Source organism: Protopterus annectens, chromosome 1.part1 (assembly GCF_019279795.1).
Source record: "Protopterus annectens isolate FY-2018-M chromosome 1.part1, PAN1.0, whole genome shotgun sequence".
Lineage (NCBI taxonomy): Eukaryota > Metazoa > Chordata > Ceratodontiformes > Protopteridae > Protopterus > Protopterus annectens.
Genome location: NC_056726.1, coordinates 1,272,117,253 through 1,272,135,666, shown reverse-complemented (window position 1 = coordinate 1,272,135,666; position 18,414 = coordinate 1,272,117,253). Strand labels below are relative to the sequence as shown.

General features: G+C 37.3%; 1 protein-coding gene across 1 annotated transcript in view; it reads right to left on the bottom strand.

Annotated features, from left to right (window-relative positions):
- LOC122809800 (C-Jun-amino-terminal kinase-interacting protein 3-like) overlaps positions 1-18,414 on the bottom strand; it is a 1,405,059-nt gene that overhangs the window by 436,063 nt on the left and 950,582 nt on the right. The window contains exon 15 of the mRNA XM_044081538.1: positions 3,586-3,715. Coding sequence (XP_043937473.1) covers positions 3,586-3,715 — 130 coding nt within the window. The remainder of the gene's footprint in view (positions 1-3,585; positions 3,716-18,414) is intronic.

The following is an 18,414-nucleotide window of genomic DNA, read 5'->3' as shown; positions in this document are numbered from 1 at the left end:
AGCTGGTTTGTCAAATAAAAAATAGATTGCTTTATTAGTACTTAGAAATAAAAAAAATGGAAGTGATAGAAGGAACTAGGTAGGGTAGAAAAGTATAATGTTGTAGTTAAGAGCAGGGCATAAAATAGGTTCACAGACAATTATATTACATATATGGCTATCTTTTTTTACATTACACCACTTTAGTTGCAAACAGAATACATCACAGACACCAATGAAACAACTGTAATTGCAAACAGTATGCTTCATTTATAATCTATCCAGTCATTGTCAGTTAAGCATTATATGGCTCATTCAAATCCTGCCTCTTAAACCTCATTCCTGCTCTGCATATATTGTTCCCACAATTCTCATTTATCCCCGAATAGTTTGCTCCCTCCCTTTTCTAAAGATCCCAGTTACAGATTTTTTTTTATCTCTGTTACAGTATTCACTACTTCTAGTAAAGCTGGTCTAGACTTTTGATTTCCATTTTCTAATAAATGCTTTTTTGGCAGTCACCATAATTAGACTCAGAAGGCTTTACTATGTCTAGGCAATTCCGATTCTGTATCATAACTCAAAAAAATAATCTCCCAAGTCAATCCAAACTGCTCAACCAGCATCTCAGAGTGGTTTGCAGGGAATCCCTAAAGTTTGCCTGCTCATTACACTCCCAAAAAATATGTTATGGTTTAGATTACAAGTACAGAGATTGGGAGTGAGCAGTGTCACAAAACTATGTGTATAGTTGGGAGATATTGTTGAAGACTGGTTGTGGGGCACAGGATTCTGAATGAAGAGAAATGTTTTGATGATATGGCAAACACCCTGGAGATGTACACGAGCAGATCCATTCGACAGCTGAAGTTTTAGTTGTGTTTTGAATGAGTTTGCATTCTGAATGGATTTCGGTGATGATGGGATGTGGTTCCATAGTTTAGGTATACTATTTGGATAAACAGAACCACCTGCAGTAGTTGACAATTTGGTTATAATGATTAGGGATGTTTTTTCCATAGAGTGTACAATTCTACTGGGAGAGTACAGCTGTATTAAGTTAAAGGTTGGGTAATTTTCTGGTTTGTAGAAGTCTGTATGTTGTAGTTAGCTGAGAAAGAGCTAGGGAATGAAGTAGTTCTAGCCAGTTTAATTTTCTGTAGTCTAGACTCTAGTGTGTTCTATTGTTATAGTTTACTGCAAATTTGGTTATTTTCTTATAACCTTGCTCAAGTTTGGACATTTGTGAGAGCTGAAGATTACTTAGGATTGGGGCAGAATACAGGAGAGATGACAACAAGAAATTAGAGGCTCTGTATCTTCTGGCTATCTCAGTGAGGTAGGTAGGCTTTTACTCTGTATAAGATACCTAGTTTTGATGAGCTTTTTTAACCATGTGTGCTACATAGCTAATTCCCAGTGGTCATCTAGGATGACACCCAATAATTTTGTGTGGTTTACTTGTTTTATCACAGATCTGTTGACAGAGATGATAGCGAACAGTATTCATCTGGGGTAAAAAGCAATAATTTATTTCTTAGGGTGTAGATGTAGCTGTGAATTATTTAGCCATGTTTCAATCTATAAGAAGGACTGTTGTGTAAGAACTTGTAGTTTAGAGAGAGAGATCATGAGAGAAAGAGAGATTTGGCAGTGAAGATTAGGGCTGAGTCATTAGCATATTGAACTTGGGTAGTATTTTTTTTAACAGTGCAGAGGTCGCTGATGAAAAAGGTGAAAATAACGTTAGTATAGATCATTGTGGTACACAAATACTCACTGGAAAAATGACTGAACTTTGCCATATTTTACAAGTGTATTAATTAAGCAAAAACCGACGATGTGGTGTGGTATATTGAAGATTTACCCAAGGTTGATGTGGATTAATCACGAGGGTGAAGCCCAAGTGATTAAATAAAGCCAACCATGGGTAAATTTCAATATACCACAACCACGGAGTCGATTACTGCTACTATACAATGACATTATTTAAGAAAAAGATACTTACTTTTTTTAAATAATGTCTTTGTATAATGCCTCCGTGCTGCCCTTCTGCATTTATGTGGTATCCTGGGGATTTTTTGATGTACTGCATAAGCGTATAGGACTTGTGCTCCAATGCTTACACAGTACATCAGGGCTGTGAAAAGGTAACAACGGAGAAAGAAAGATCCCTGTTGCTGCTTCTTCTTTGTTATAATCAATAAAAAAAAAAAAAAAAAAAAAAAAAAAAAAAAAGAACCTGGGAGACTTTTTATCTTAGGGAGAGTCGGGACAGACAAAATAAAATGCTAAGTACGTTTTTTGTGTTTTGTAGAATGTACCCGATTATCCTTTTATTTCTGTCTGTGCCATCTCCTGAACATAAAATGTCTTCCGTTTTGTTTTGTACTAAATAAATAAATAAATAAATATGAGATATACTAATGGGAAAAAGTCTGAACGACCGGACCTTTTCCTGCTGGTATATTCTCGGATTTACAACGGGCATGCTGGTTGGGCTGGCCAATCAGCATGCTTGTTTTTGAATGCCAACGACCAGTCATTGTATAATTTATGCTATATAACTTATGCAATTGAAAAACAAACAAACTAGGTGACAGTATCCATTCATAGTGTATAACCTAAGCAACTGCAAAGCTGTTACTATCAATATGAAAACTCTGTATGCTTGCTTTTATAGGCCCGAGTTGTGACTGAAAAGGGTCTTTGGACCAGCTCACCTACATGGTCAGCAAATAGAAATAAATACATTTTCATAAACATGCATTTCCGGAACAAAATGAAATATTAAACTCTAATGTCTGTCATACTGAGAATGCAGTATCCACATTAGGGATGCTGACTTGCAAGTCAGGTCTGAAGCACTCAGTGTGGGATGTTGGTAGTTTATCTGTCGGCATTTTAGGAGCTTGTTACAGTTTCAGAGTAGAACAACTATATTTATTTATTTGACTGACTGTTTTGTTTGTCCTCAACTTAAAGTTGGGAGGCAGCAATTTGGAGAAATGAACAAAGCAACAGTTAACCATGAGAACTGCAGGACAATCATTGAGCACCGGGAAAACAGCAGAAATGGTGTCAAATATGCACCTAAATTTTCTGGTATGCTTTGTTATACTCAGGTTTGCTTTATGAAAGCATAGGATGCACATCGAGAATGCAAGCTTAACAGCTATTTTGCAGTTTGCTTCAGATATATTATTAGCATGTCTTCAAAAAGGAAATGCAAGGCACAAAGACTACAATATACGACAGCTTAAAGAATATAAAACACAGCCATGTTTCTGGAAGTGAAAGATAAGGAAGAAGAAGAAACAGAAGACCAGCCTCTACCTAGCAGATATTCTTTCTTATCAAATCCGGAAAGGTGTCAAGTAAAATTAAAGTACTGTTTGGCTTATCACAATATGCTATCAATGGCTTTGTTTCGAAGAGCGTGGGAAACCTTTATTCCTTTATCACTTATTCCAAACCAATGTACTCAATTTCTCCTGGTACATTTTGTCTAATGAAAGTAAATTAAGAAGTGAACTGAGAATGTACCAAATCATAGTTGGTGTCACCGCTTGTTTTTTTTTTTTTTTTTTTTTTTTTTTACAATACCTTATTTATTACCGGAGGCTGACTCCATCCATTTATCTGTTGTCTTCCATGTTCTTTCCAGATGTGAGTGCGGATGTGCCGGTAATGATCCCGCCTTAGTTCCCGTATTGACTTTACACCACGTTCTCTGCTGTAGGACGACATAAAAAAACACATTAGTTGAAAGGAATGCAAGATTTATGAAAAAGTACACTGTATAACTTTATTTGGCTTTCATTCTTAAGCCAGAGGTATAGGTATTTTAGGTATAAAGTTTCCCAGCTTGTCTGAAATTATACTGTACTACCAGTCTAAATCTTAAGGCTGTCAGCAAAAACTACTTTTTAATCAATAATACTCAACAGTCAATCTCATTTTCAGTAACCACTCTAAGTATCTGCACTCAACGCTACTTCTGTCACAGTTGGGATGTTTTTTTAAAAATGTATAAATTTGTATCTGGCCTATTAATGTATTTAGTTTTTTTTTCATAGATACTGCTTCCTTTGAATGGGATAGATGGAGAATAAAACAGAAAGCAGGAGCCAGCAGAACATGACCCAATAAAATGCTTTTATTAGTAGAATAACATGTAAAAATTAAAGCAGAGAGTATGCACAAACCGGTTTCGGCTGGTAAACTAGACACAGCCTTCCTCAGTGTTAAACAAGCAACTGCAAAGCTGAAATTAAATACACTGCAAACAAACATGATTGGATAGATCTAAAGCTTGTCATTTAAACCTGGCAGGAATAAGCCACCTAACTTAATAATCCATTTTTTCTCTTTAGAATTTAATAGTGAATGCCAGCCTGTTTTATTCACTTGTTTGCCATGAATAATATCAATAATAGTGAAAAGAAAACTAGCTGTGGAATGTGTTTGGTGATGTTTGTATAGAGCATTGTGAATTCTGCCCTTTTTGATATTGCTGATGTGCTCCGAGATCCTTAATCTTAATGGTCTGGAAGTTTGACCAATGTAAAATGCGCCACATGTACATGTGGCTAAATATACTATCCAATCAGAGCTACAATTAGCAAAAAATTTTATATCATATACAGTGGCAGAATTTCTACTAGTAAATTCTTTTGTTTTGGAAACTTTATTACAATGAGTGCAATGTCCGCAGGGATAACAACCAACAGGTATGCTGCCAGTAATAGTAGTTTGTATTGGTTCTGGGTGACTTAACATACGCATGTTTATAATGGTTAAATTGACTGCCCAAATTTCTGCCTTTCCTAAAAGAGAAAAGGCACCATTCAGGAACAATATTAGACAATTCGTTGTCATACAATAATAAGTTCCAATGTCTATTGACACTCTGGATGAGGCTATCCGAATTCCTGCCATAGGTAGTGGTAAATCTGATGGGTTGATGAGTAGGTTTTTCCACATTCTTATATGCCAATAGGTCATCCCTATTCATATGGTTAACTTGGTTGATAGCATCAAAAACATGCCCCATTTTGTATCCCCTTGATCTAAAACGTCTGGTTAACTCCCTGCTTTCAGCTTGAAAGGAGGACTCATCAGAACAAATGCGTTTAGACCTAATAAATTGAGATTTGGGAATATTCTTAGCAATATGTGGGGGGTGAAAACTGGAGGCATGTAGAATAGTGTTATATTCTGGATGTTTCCTATGCACAAGGGTTCCCAAAGTATGATCTAATAACCTATTAACAGATACGTCAAGAAAAGTAATGTGATGATGGTCATAATGTAAGGTAAACTCCAAACCCCATTTGTTGTTGTTAAGATATGTTAAGAATTCAAACAAACCTGCAAGGTCCCCCTTCCATACAGCCCAGCAATCATCAAGGTAACGTCTCCAGATATCAAGATGTTTCAAATAGATGTTATTATTGCTATTGTATATAAGATCATTCTCAACATAGGCCATAAAAAGGTCCGCATAAATGGGAGCAAAAGAGGAACCCATAGCTGTACCTTTAGTCTGCCAATAACAAATATCCTGATAGAAGAAGACGTTGTTAGTTAGTACATATGATGCCATGTCCAACAAAAATTCGTTAAAGTCTGGGGAATATAAACCAGAGCTATTAAGCCAGAAGGCCAAAGCTTCCAAACCACCAGAATGGGGGATATTCGTGTACAATGCGCTTACATCAAAGGTACACATGCGCCAATCCGGCTCAAGTTGTGTTTCTGAAATGATTTGTAAAAAATTTGTGGTATCTCGTAATCTTGAGCGGATGGAAGAAAGTAGAGGCTTCAATTTGCTGGTTAGAAAAAGGGATAAAGGCTCTGTAATATATCCCTACCTGAAACAATAGGTCTACCCGGTGGATGATTGGGGTCCTTGTGGACCTTTGGCAAAAAATAAATATATTGATTCATGGAATCCCGAACCAAAAGTTGATGCATGGTATCATTATCAATTATGGAGGCATCCTTAGCATGGGACAAAAATTCTTCAATTTCTTTTTGGAATTTAGATGTAGGGTTAATGACCATCCTTACATAATATTTTTCATCAGATAGTTGTCTCATGGCTTCCTGATTGTAATATTGCCAATCAAGGACCACAACTGCACCACCTTTATCCGCTGAAATAATAACAATATCATGACTTTTTTGTAAATCAATAATAGACCTTTGTTCAGATGCAGAAATGTTATTATTTTAATGCTGGATACTGACCTGGCATAATGTAAATCTTTGAGAATATTATTCTGAAACTGTAGGACAACAGGATGCATGGGTGGAGTAAATTGTGATTTGTGATAAATGAATTTGTCTGAAAAACCAAAATCATTATTAGTGTGTCCAAAAAACATTTTCAAATTCAACAATCTACAGAAGGAAACAACATCCTGTGCAAAGGAATCTTCGGCAACAAAGAAACCGGGAACAAATGTTAACCCTTTATTCAAAATAGCTATTTCTGATTGTGACAAGACATGGCTGGAAAGGTTTAAAACATTGTTATTAGAAGGAGAATCTAATCCTTCATCGCTAGATGTAGTAATCCTTGTATACCGCTTGGGACCTTTGTGCTTTCTGCCACCTCTTTTGTACTTATTCCTAAAGGGACCCCTGATGAGGCCCTTTTGGGTAAGGGTGACCCTGATGCGGTCTGTGGTTCACACTCAAGACCAGATGAAGGCTCATCCGTAGAGGAGCCAGTGTCAGAAATATAATTCTTCAATATAGATTTCGGTCTTTTTCTCTTAGAGGGCCTACTGTGCTGTAAATTAAATTTAACATGTTTTGTGGAACTGAATGGATTGCTCCCCTGATAATCGGCCAAGTCCCTATTAAATTTTTGAATTTTCTTAGATTTAAGTTGGGTTTCCAGATTGTTCATATCAGAAACTACCTTATGGAGTTGTTTAGAAAAAAAGCTTTCATTTTCAAAAGGTTTGAGGTCATTAACCAAACCTGAAACGATATTGACTTCCTTGTCGATCACACGCTCGTAGAATTTATTCAGGGCTTTGACAAAAGACATGCTGGCCTGATGTTGAATGCCAACCCATTCCTGTGATAGGTCTTCGTCAATATCTGCCACTAGGGGTTGAATCCTAACTCTTAGCCCTCGAGGGGTTATGTCTTTGGCAATGTATGCTTTGAATAATTTCGCATGCCAAATAGTAGATCTTAAAGATCTGAGATGTTTATGTAATTTATCAAAAACCAAATTACAAGTGGCTTCAGAACCCATAGGGACATCCAAATTCTGATCATTGGTAAGGGATCCCAGTCCAAAGGCCCTAAGGTCTTCCCTATCAGAGGAAAGACCTGAAACTAGACTATGGAGATCCATGAAACTGAGTAGAGTGGGGCAAGATAAAGATAGACAATAATAGCTCAGAGGCTACGTCACAAAAGAGACAATAATGGACCCAAAATAAATAGACCACGTCTCTTAAATTGAACTAATACCAATTAGGCAATATAGAGGATCGACAAATATGATCAATCAAAACAACTAAGGTAGATAGAAACCTTAAGATATCCAGAAACCCAACCTAATATCCACAGAATAATGTGGATCAAAATATAAGTAGAATAACAGGGATTGACCATATGACCAGGGGAGCAAACAACCAAAGGATCCCTCAATAAGAAAAAGACCGAAAATCATACATATGAAACACTGGATAATATCAGTTATATGAAAAAAACATTGAAATATACAGTAACTACATACATAAGCAGTATTAACATATGAAATGTATGACACTATAAAAATAGTGTGGTGGCTAAACCCACAAGATACCATAAATATGGCAGTAACCTCAATTGTAATAAAACAGACCCATTTCTTGGTCAATAGTACTAGGGGGGACAGAAAAATAGAGCTGAAATAAAACTGATAGACTGAATGCCTAATATACAAATAGAGTATAATCTAATAAGCAAAATTAGCCAAGAGAAAGTATATCAACAGTGGTCCCAATGTCAGGGCTAAGCCCAATGTGCTGAAAATAACATTGATATAGTAATAGCCTCAGAGTATTGAATAAAACAAAACAAAACCCTACTTATGACAATTATACTGCTACAATCCGGTTAGCTTGTAATAGAAACAGGGCTAATATGAAAGCAAAAAACAGGTAAACTATTCTATAAGAATAGTAATATCAAATAAATCTGAATCACTATCAGTACAATACAATACTAATTATGAATATCAGAATATTTGAACAAAATAAATCAGATATAGTTGAAAATAGTAGCAAAATCTAAATAATCATAAAAAAGCAATGACTGTAGTATATCTACAAATAGCAAAAGGAAAAATCAGTAATACAGCTGTATGTTAAAGCCTGATAACAAAAAGAACAGGCTTAACCAAAACCTGGTATCGGTATCTAAAGTTTAAATAGTAAATGCAATGTTCAGTGTCCTAGTTCAATTTGTCCATCATGTAAAACGACAGAGAACCAACATATGGTACCATGTGCTGGAATGAAGACAATAGTATAATCTCAACAGGTATAGCACAGCCAATATACTAAACCTCCCATAACTGGTAATAAAAGTCATGAAACAATGACTGCATGGAACTCAGATGTCACCCCCATTCGTTGAAAGCCACGTGAAGTTGTAAAACCAATGTCAATTATATGGACAAATAGTTCACCAAAATGAGGGTATAGCAGTCAAAGAATCAAAGTGTATATATGAAACGCCAAAATGCTTGCTATAGGAAATATAGGTAAAACAATATACTCAGCATCAAGGTAGCACTGAATGGTTACCAGCCGATTGCCACTGTTAGATAATCCAGAAAATATGAACGGCCAACCCGATGTAGATGCAAAGGCCGTAAATACAAAGTCCGTACAAGAAGAGGCACTCAATGTCATATATCCAAACGTATTATGCGCCACATGGTAGGGAAAAAAACATCTGCTTGATATAAATCGAAACCAGTGGTTAAGAAAACAGTCCCCACATGAAAAGTTCACGAAATAGAAGCAGCAATCCTGAGGGGAATCGACAGACCGCACCAAGGCCACACCAACGCCCAAATGACAAGGAAGCGTAACCAACAACTCGGTACTTCCTGTATACGAGAACGCAGTAACCGTCAAAGTGGCGTTTCCTTAGTGCGAAAGGCAGTAAACAGCTGATGGTTAACCACAATAGGCAAACTTCTTAAAAATATAAGTTGCAGACTTGGCCAGTATTCATAAGCAATAAATAGCGACCAAATTGCACTAACATGAATCCAAAACAGCAGAGTCTTTGTTTTAGTCCAGAGCAGATCCAAATAACAAATTAGACTTTTGGAATACTCACGAACAAGTAAAAATTCATTGGCATGAGAGAAAATGGATAAAGAAGCGTAGATAATCCAAATATGATGTCAAGGAAAGCAAATATAAGGGCTAGAAAAACAAAACCCTTATAGGGTCAGGCTTCCAGCATGTTATAATAAGTCCAAGGTATCAAGAAAAAACATGCACGGAAACAACTGCACGGCTCAATAGGGAATCCAACAAAACAGAAAGCAGGAGCCAGCAGAACATGACCCAATAAAATGCTTTTATTAGTAGAATAACATGTAAAAATTAAAGCAGAGAGTATGCACAAACCGGTTTCGGCTGGTAAACTAGACACAGCCTTCCTCAGTGTTAAACAAGCAACTGCAAAGCTGAAATTAAATACACTGCAAACAAACATGATTGGATAGATCTAAAGCTTGTCATTTAAACCTGGCGGGAATAAGCCACCTAACTTAATAATCCATTTTTTCTCTTTAGAATTTAATAGTGAATGCCAGCCTGTTTTATTCACTTGTTTGCCATGAAAGGAATGCAAGATTTATGAAAAAGTACACTGTATAACTTTATTTGGCTTTCATTCTTAAGCCAGAGGTATAGGTATTTTAGGTATAAAGTTTCCCAGCTTGTCTGAAATTATACTGTACTACCAGTCTAAATCTTAAGGCTGTCAGCAAAAACTACTTTTTAATCAATAATACTCAACAGTCAATCTCATTTTCAGTAACCACTCTAAGTATCTGCACTCAACGCTACTTCTGTCACAGTTGGGATGTTTTTTTAAAAATGTATAAATTTGTATCTGGCCTATTAATGTATTTAGTTTTTTTTTTCATAGATACTGCTCCCTTTGAATGGGATAGATGGAGAATACTTATGAAGGGAGAAAATGTTTTGCTTGGAGGCTGTTTTACTTTGGATTAGTTTCTGTATAAGAATCTGGGGTTTACAGAGAAGGTTTTAAGTTTCTCTCATCAAAAGTGGTTATTATGTTACATATTTAAATAAGACTTGACATCTAATGATAGCTTCAACTTAAAAAGTGCACCCAGAATTTGGTAAGAGAAGACAATGCATTCCTACCGTGCTTTTGGTATTTAGGCACTTCTTAATAAAACTCTCAAAAATATGACAGACAATGGTTATCTCAGGGAGTGTAATACGTTTCTTTTACTTACTGAATATGCATTCCTTTTTTTCATAAGTTTAAATATCAGCACAGAGGTGCAACAGGAAGCACTGCTCCCTCACAGCAACAGGTTTTCCAGTTTGTTTCTCGACGATGATGCCTTTTGTGTGAAGTCTGCATGTCCTCCTTGTGTTCATGTGGATTTGTTCTCTAGGTGCTCCAGTTTCCTCCCACATTCCAAAGACATGCCATAAGGTGGATCATGGACTATAAATTACCTGTGTGTGTGTGTGTGTGTGTGTGTGTGTGTGTGTGTGTGTGTGTGTGTGTGTGATGCGTGTGTGTGATGCACAATGATACAGAAAAAAGACCTGCCAACCTACTTCTGTTTTCTCCTTTACCTTGAAAACTCAGCAGGTAGCTCCAAGAGGTTACTCTAGGTGTCGAATGCAACTCGTAAGAGAAAGTAAAAGTGAAGTTTAAGTATAGCTATAATGTTAAGGCTAAACTCTTACCAGCAGCCCCATCCACTTCAAATATACACGCTTCTGCCATTTCATATGCAGAGTTTCTGAAGACTACAGGCACAAAAGCCTCACCTTTATTGCAGCAAGTTATTAGCTCAATAAAACGAGAGACGTACAGAAGTTACACATTATACACACACAGACTACACACATACCACATTAAATCAAACATACAATCTCACCTTACCATGGAAACCCCATAAGAACAAAACACTTGAGGTTAACACTAAATAAAGTCAAACCTGAAAGCTTATAATGTAGACACTGTGATTTGGAACCAAAAGTCATACTAATTGGTGACTCTAGTGTGTACAAAAAACACCTACGTCACAGGACTATGTAAGAAGGCAAAGACCGAGGATGCAAACAATTCCAGTAGATGTACAGCCACACATAATCCCAAACGAATAAAAGGCAGGCACTTCTGGTATTTAACGCCACTAGTTTATAATGTACATTTTCGTCACAACACTTCATCAGAAATAAACACTGAAACTAAAATCACACCTCTATTTATATCTGCAATCAAACTGAGTAGCCTCATTAACAATTTAAAGAAAATTTAGAGAGACCTAATAAAAAAAAAAAGCATATTACACTCCATACAAGCACAGCACTGTGGTAAACTGTCATGTGTTCTCATTTAAAAACATGTATAAAACTATATCCATAAACCTTATTATCCTAAATATTACTGTCTAAAATTTATAATAATTTCATTATAATTTTATTAAAACTGTAAAAACAATTTTGTAGAAGCAGCTGAGACTAGCCATTCCTCATCTGAATCTATGGGTCTGGTATATATAGCTAAATGGGGATCCTGTCCCTTTTTTATATTGGTAAAACAGAGAGAAAGCTGAAGAGACAAATATATGAGCACACTAGGCAGATTCGTAACCAAAATGTTAACAATGCCCTATATAAATGCACACTGGTTTGTGACCAGGCTGTTTTTCTTTTTATGTGTTAGAAGAAATTCCCTGTGATGTGAGAGGTGGTCAATGGGAGACACAAACTGAATACCATGAGTTTTATTGGCAGGTTCTCCTTGAAGCCTACAGGGAACCTGGATTAAATGAGAATGTTTCCCTTCTACCTGTCCTGAAGTTAAGGGCTGCAAGACTGTAATATGTAGCTTAGCAATATTTATACAAGTTTTTTAAAAAAAATGTTTTACAGGATAATAAGGTTTATGGATATAGTTTTAAACATGTTTTTAAATGAGAACATGTGACAGTTTACCACACTGCTGTGCTTGCATGGGGTGTAATATGCTTTTTTTTATTCTGTCTCTTTAAATTTTCTTTAAATTGTTAATAGCTTTGAGACTACTTACTTTGATTGCAGATATAAATAGGGTGTGATTTTAGTTCCGGTGTTCATTTCTGATGAAGTGTTGTGACGAAAACGTACATAATAAACTAGTGGCGTTAAATACCAGAAGTGCCTGACTTTTATTCGTATGGGGATATTTGTGGCTGTACAAGAAAATTTCTGAAGACTTCGTATTTAAAGTAGATGAATACTGGAAGCAATATATGGATATTAGGGTCACTGTTGACCAAAAATGTAATGACATTTTTGAGAGAAAAAAGAGGAAAACTGACAGGGCTTTGAGTACAAGGAAAAAAGGAGTTATCCTAACCTGGGGTGGGGGGGTTTGCTGACCCACTTTCATATAGATTGAAGTTTAATAATAAAGGAGACACTAGCCCTGGAGATGACTGGGATGAACAAGAAACTGAACTGTCTCAATGTGAAGCTAGTTTAAACTACCAGGGCCCTGTGGAATATCCACCCCTCAGGAGGTCCAAGCGGCTCCAGAACAAATGTTCCAACAGTTATTACTGCAGGAGCAGGGGAAAAAATATGGGTTGGACCAGGGGGAAAGGCAACAAGAAATATTAAATGAAACACCAGCCTTAAACCTTCAGCCTTTTACTCAATAGAGGCCTATATGTACCTATAGGGGACACAACATATTTAATTACAGTAGCCTGGATATTAATGAGACTTGTTTCTCACTATTTTCTAGGGGATTCAATTTTGTCCCCAAGTGGAAGTTGGGCATTAGTAGAGTGATTATTGATCTTAAAATGTTTTTGCGGAAGAAAAACTTTGAAATAATGATGGGTGAAGTAGAACATAGGTTGGTCCATGAAGGTCTTAAGAGAAAAGGTACGTTTAACCCCCCCCCCCTCCACCCTTAGTTGAAAAAATTTGAGTTGACAGTGTAGAAAGAACTTAGGAGAACTATACTGAACAACAGATTTTCACCTAATCTTAATACTGAGGACTATAACTTATTGAAAGACATTATGCACAATAAACATGTAAGGGTTATGAAACCAGATAAGGGAGGGGGCATGGTTTTCATGGACACCACCTTTTATGATGCAAAAATGTTAGACATTCTTGGGGAACCAGAAAAGTATACTAGGGCATCCAATAATGAAATCAATATTGCCCATCAGCAGATCCATTTAGCTTTAAACGACTTAATGCTTGAAGGTTTGATTGATATAGATACTGCTGAATTTTTAACCAATGACAAAACCCAGGTTCCCTCTATATTTGGAATATCCAAAGTACATAAGGAGATAAATGACCCCCCACTTAGGCCCACAGTAGTGGCTGAAGGATCCATTACCGTCCCTTAGCAAAATACCTTGATGTAAAGTTAAAACATATCCCCAACGAGACCAGTTTGTTTTAAGGGACTCGTGGGACATACTAAGGTGTATTAAGTCTGAATTTCTACATTCACAATTGTTGTTTGTTACCATAGATGTAGCTGATCTCTTTGGATGTATTCCACACAAACTTGGTTTGGTTTGGGGCGGTAATTAATGACTGTGGTGGTTTATCTTTCAACGAATTTCAAACGTGCACTGACTTGATGGATCTAGTTCTTAACAACAATTTTTGTTCTTCGAGGGGGAATTTTTCCATCACATTAGTGGGATTGGTATGGGTGCTAGATGCGCCCTGGTTTATGCTAAACTTGTACTTATGTACTGGGAGTGAAAATATGTTTTGGAGTCCCCATATAAAGATTGTTGGTTCATCGATAGACAGTTTTTGGATGACAGAGTCAGCTTTTGGAAGGACACAGAGGACAGACTGAAGGAATTTTTGGATTACATTTCCAAGAGCACTAGTTTTTTTGAGGTTCACCCATCATTGTGCTAGAGATACTTTAAACTATTTGGATATTACTATTGAAAAAACACCAAGTGGCTTTAAATCAAAAATCTATAGGAAAAAGACATATTCCAACTCTTTCCTCCACTTTAAAAGTGTCCACCCTTTTAGCTAGAAAAAAGGTATAGTGAAACGTCAGCTGGTGAGAGCTAGTTGTATAACCTCCAAGGACAGTGACTTTGACTTGGAGGTATTGACGTTAAAAGAAATGTTCTATGAGAGGGGTTATCCTAGTGGACTGATAGAACAACTGACTAAGGAAGTAAAAGAGGGCAGGCAAAGTAGATTTTGCCCTATTATAGGGATGGACAGCTTGGTGGTAGAAAGGTCCACTGGGCCAAGTACTGATACTGCACTTGTAAGTAAAAACTATGACTTTTCCTTTACCACTGATTTTAGTGGGGACGCTATTGTTATTAGAGAAATTTTGAATAACGAATGGGGTAGATTCTCCCAGTTGTCTGACCTTAGAGGGGTTAAGGATACTTCCCTCACTTGTACTTTTAGAAAGGGCCTGAATATTAAAAATTTGATAGAAATTTTTCAAACAGGACTAATCATAAATTAGGGACATACAAATGTGGTAGATGCCCCCAGTGCCCTCTGATAGCACATGGTGAAGCAGTGACTGTAGAAGCAAATTTATAGCTGTGACCAGCCATTCCTCATGTGAATCTATGGGTCTGGTATATATAGCTAAATGGGGATCCTGTCCCGCTTTTTATATTGGTAAAAACAGAGAGAAAGCTGAAGAGACGAATATATGAGCACACTAGGGATATTCATAACCAAAATGTTAACAATGCCCTATATAAACACATGCTGGTTTATGACTAGGCTGTTTTTTCTTTTCATGTGTTAGAAGAAATTCCCTGTGATGTGAGAGGTGGTCAGTGGGAGATACAAACTGAGTACCGTGAGTTATACTGGCAGGTTATCCTTGAAGCCTACAGGGAACCTGGATTAAATGAGAATGTTTCCCTTGTACCTGTCCTGAAGTTAAGGGCTGTAAGATTGTAATGTGTAGATAGTGCAATATTTACATAAGTTTTTTTTTTTTAAATTGTTTTTACAGTTTTAATAAAATTATAATGAAATTATTATAAATTTTAGAGAGTAATATTTAGGATAATAAGGTTTATGGATATAATTTTATACATGTTTTTAAATGAGAACACATGACAATTTACCGGTGCTGTGCTTGCATGAAGTGTAACATGCTTTTTTTAATTCTGTCTCTTGAAATTTAAATTTTCTTTAAACTGTTAATAGCTTTGAGGCTACTCAATCGGATTGCAGATATAAATAGCGGTGTGATTTTAATTCTCGTGTTCATTTCTGATGAGGTGTTGTGACGAAAACATACAAAATAAACTAGTGGCGTTAAATACCAGAAGTGCCTGCCTTTTATTCATTTGGGAATATTTGTGGCTGTACATCTACTGGAGTTGTTTGCATCCTCGGTCTTTGGAGTGTTCTAAGTGTTTTAGTGACTGAGGATACCCTTATTTGATTCATGTATATTAGGTTCTGATGCTGTTATACTTGCCTGTGGCAAAAATTAGAGACATCTATGGCACATTCTGACAAAGGATTAGAAAGATAAGGCCCTGACTATGGCCCAGGTGGCCAGAATTCGAATGGCAATGTAGGAAAGAAGAATGGACATGCTTACCCTTCAAGGGTGTCACTATGGTGTCTGGTTGGCAAATATCACTGCTCCAAACTGACCTGATCTCTGCTGGTAGGCAGGGTTGTGTCTGCAGCAGAGGACTGATTAAGGGAGAATGACAATGTGACCACCTAATAGTAACTCTTGTCTCTGCATAAACTCACACACTAATAGTGGGGTAGAGGTGTGCCCACATCACCAAGTGGAAGGGTTAGAGTCACAGATTCATAGATGTATACAAGGCTAACAACCACTGGGGCCTTTATAAGCCTAGCCAAGCATCCCAAATGCATCCTGCATGTTTATGTGACTTACAGGTTATTTGAAAGGGTGTACATAAGCCAAGGCAAATTTTACAGACTGCCTCTGTCAATTATGTTGAAAGCAACATTTAAATCCCTAGATCAAATAATTCTGACGGCACTCATTTTGCATAGATTGCATCTCAACAGTTTGTAAGAAAAAGAACGTAGAGACAGTGGTTTTAGGTGAACTGCATAGGACATGCTGTTTATGCCCAGTATTCTTTTTGTAAGGAACCTCTGTGAACATTCCAGTTGCTGAATGTCTGGTCAGGTACATACCACACAGGGCACTATACTCAATGATGGGCCTGATGAGGGCTGAATATAGTGGAACCATAACTTCCTTGGACCTATAGATGCCATGCCCTTCCTTACAAGTTTAGCAATGCAGAATGATTCCCTTACTAGCCTAAACACATATTGGTTGAAAGCCAGGGTACTATCTAAATATGCACCCAAATCACTGACTACTGGTTATACTCTTAGGGTTGTGTTATCAATTACGTAATTTCCTAGGGTGGTTGACTTCCCAAAGGGTACTATTATGCGTTTCTTGGCGTTGAGTTTTAAACTGTGACTTTGGAACCAGTCATTTGTCTGTGTTAGTCCTTCATGTAGGACTGTATGTGTCTTGAGGAGATTCTACGACTGCTCCTACTTTGCAATCATCTGCAAACATGGTCAGCTAGAGGCACTTAACAATGGCCTTGACTTCAGAGAAATAGAAGCCAAAAAGGAGTGAACCAAGCACAGGCCTTGAAGGACTCCACTAGTGAATGGCCTGTTTGTGGTGGTGGTTCCCCTATCCTAACTTCCTGGATCCTTTCTGAGAGCCAGCTGGCTATCCAGGGCATAACATAGGGGCTTATGCCTATATCTATAAGTTTGTTTACAATGCCTGACTAAGGTAATGTACCAAATGCCTTAGCCAGGTCAAGGTAGGCAGTATGTTCCATTTTGCCCTCATCTGTTGCCTTGGTGACCTTCTCAAAGAAGCTCACCACTCTGAGTAGGCATGATCTGCCCTTGACGAAATAAAACGCGGTAAGATCCAGTGTTTGAAGGTTTTCTACATCATTATTAATCTTTTCAATGATCATTCTTTCCATGGCTTTGCATATGGAACTAGTCAATCTTATGGGTCTGCAGTTCCTGGGGTCAGTTGATGGCTCGCCTTGTACAGATGAATGACCACTATAGTTCTCCATTTGCATTGCATCTAAAAATAAAATGCCATTTGTTGCCAGAATGCCAACAAGTGCATAAAGTCCCTCATCTGTTAAGATGACAGCTCTTGTGAATATCTCACCTTATTGGATCTATGGAACCCCCAGGTCAGGGCTCTCCACACTGCTAGGGGGGGGGGGTACAATGTCCAATTGTAGCTGGGAGAGGCTGATGGACAACATAGTAGAAGGGGAACTAGAACCCAGCAGAAAAGGATTAAAGCTAATTCTGACATGGCAACTGTTCAAGTTGAGAATGAACAAGTAATTGTTTCTTGGATAAATGACAACGTTTGGAAAGATTATACACATCTCATTGCACATGAAGAATATACAGCTTTGCAAAGACCTCACCTCACCTTAGCACATATGGCACTTGAGTATGATTCATTGCTTATCCGGTGTGGAGTGAGAAATGCCCCAGCCAGGTGGCCTTTACCTTCCTTCCTGGGTAGTACACACACTGCAAAGGAAACTTTCTATCCCACAATATCTTTCTATAGACCACTTCAAATTCCAAGAATCTAACCCCTCTCCAAAATATCAGAGGTAAAGGTGGCATTGCTTAATGTCAGAAATCTTGACAACAAAACTTAGGTTTTACAAGCTTTCCATTGCTAAGAGGATGTTGCTATCCTGAAATGATTCATTGCTATAGTAGCAGTATTTCTATAGGAGATCAGCTAACAGCAGAGTTATGGAAGTTTCTCAGAGTGGGTACATTAAGTTGCAGGGGGTATGTGGGGGTGCAGGTAGGCTTGCCTCACTTCAAAAACAGCTGTATTTGTGTATTTTTCTTCTTTTGTACTAAACATTCCATCAGTATAAGTTGACTGATGCAATGTTAGTAAAAATTAAAGATTTAAAAATTAAAGTAAAAATGTTAGTAAAATGTTATTAAAAAAGTGAATAAAACACTTGGCTCACTATACAAGATCAAACCTTTCCTCACTCCACTAGCTAGGACGGTAATTGCCCGTACACATCTATGCCCCCCACCCCCCAATGTGGGGGGGTGC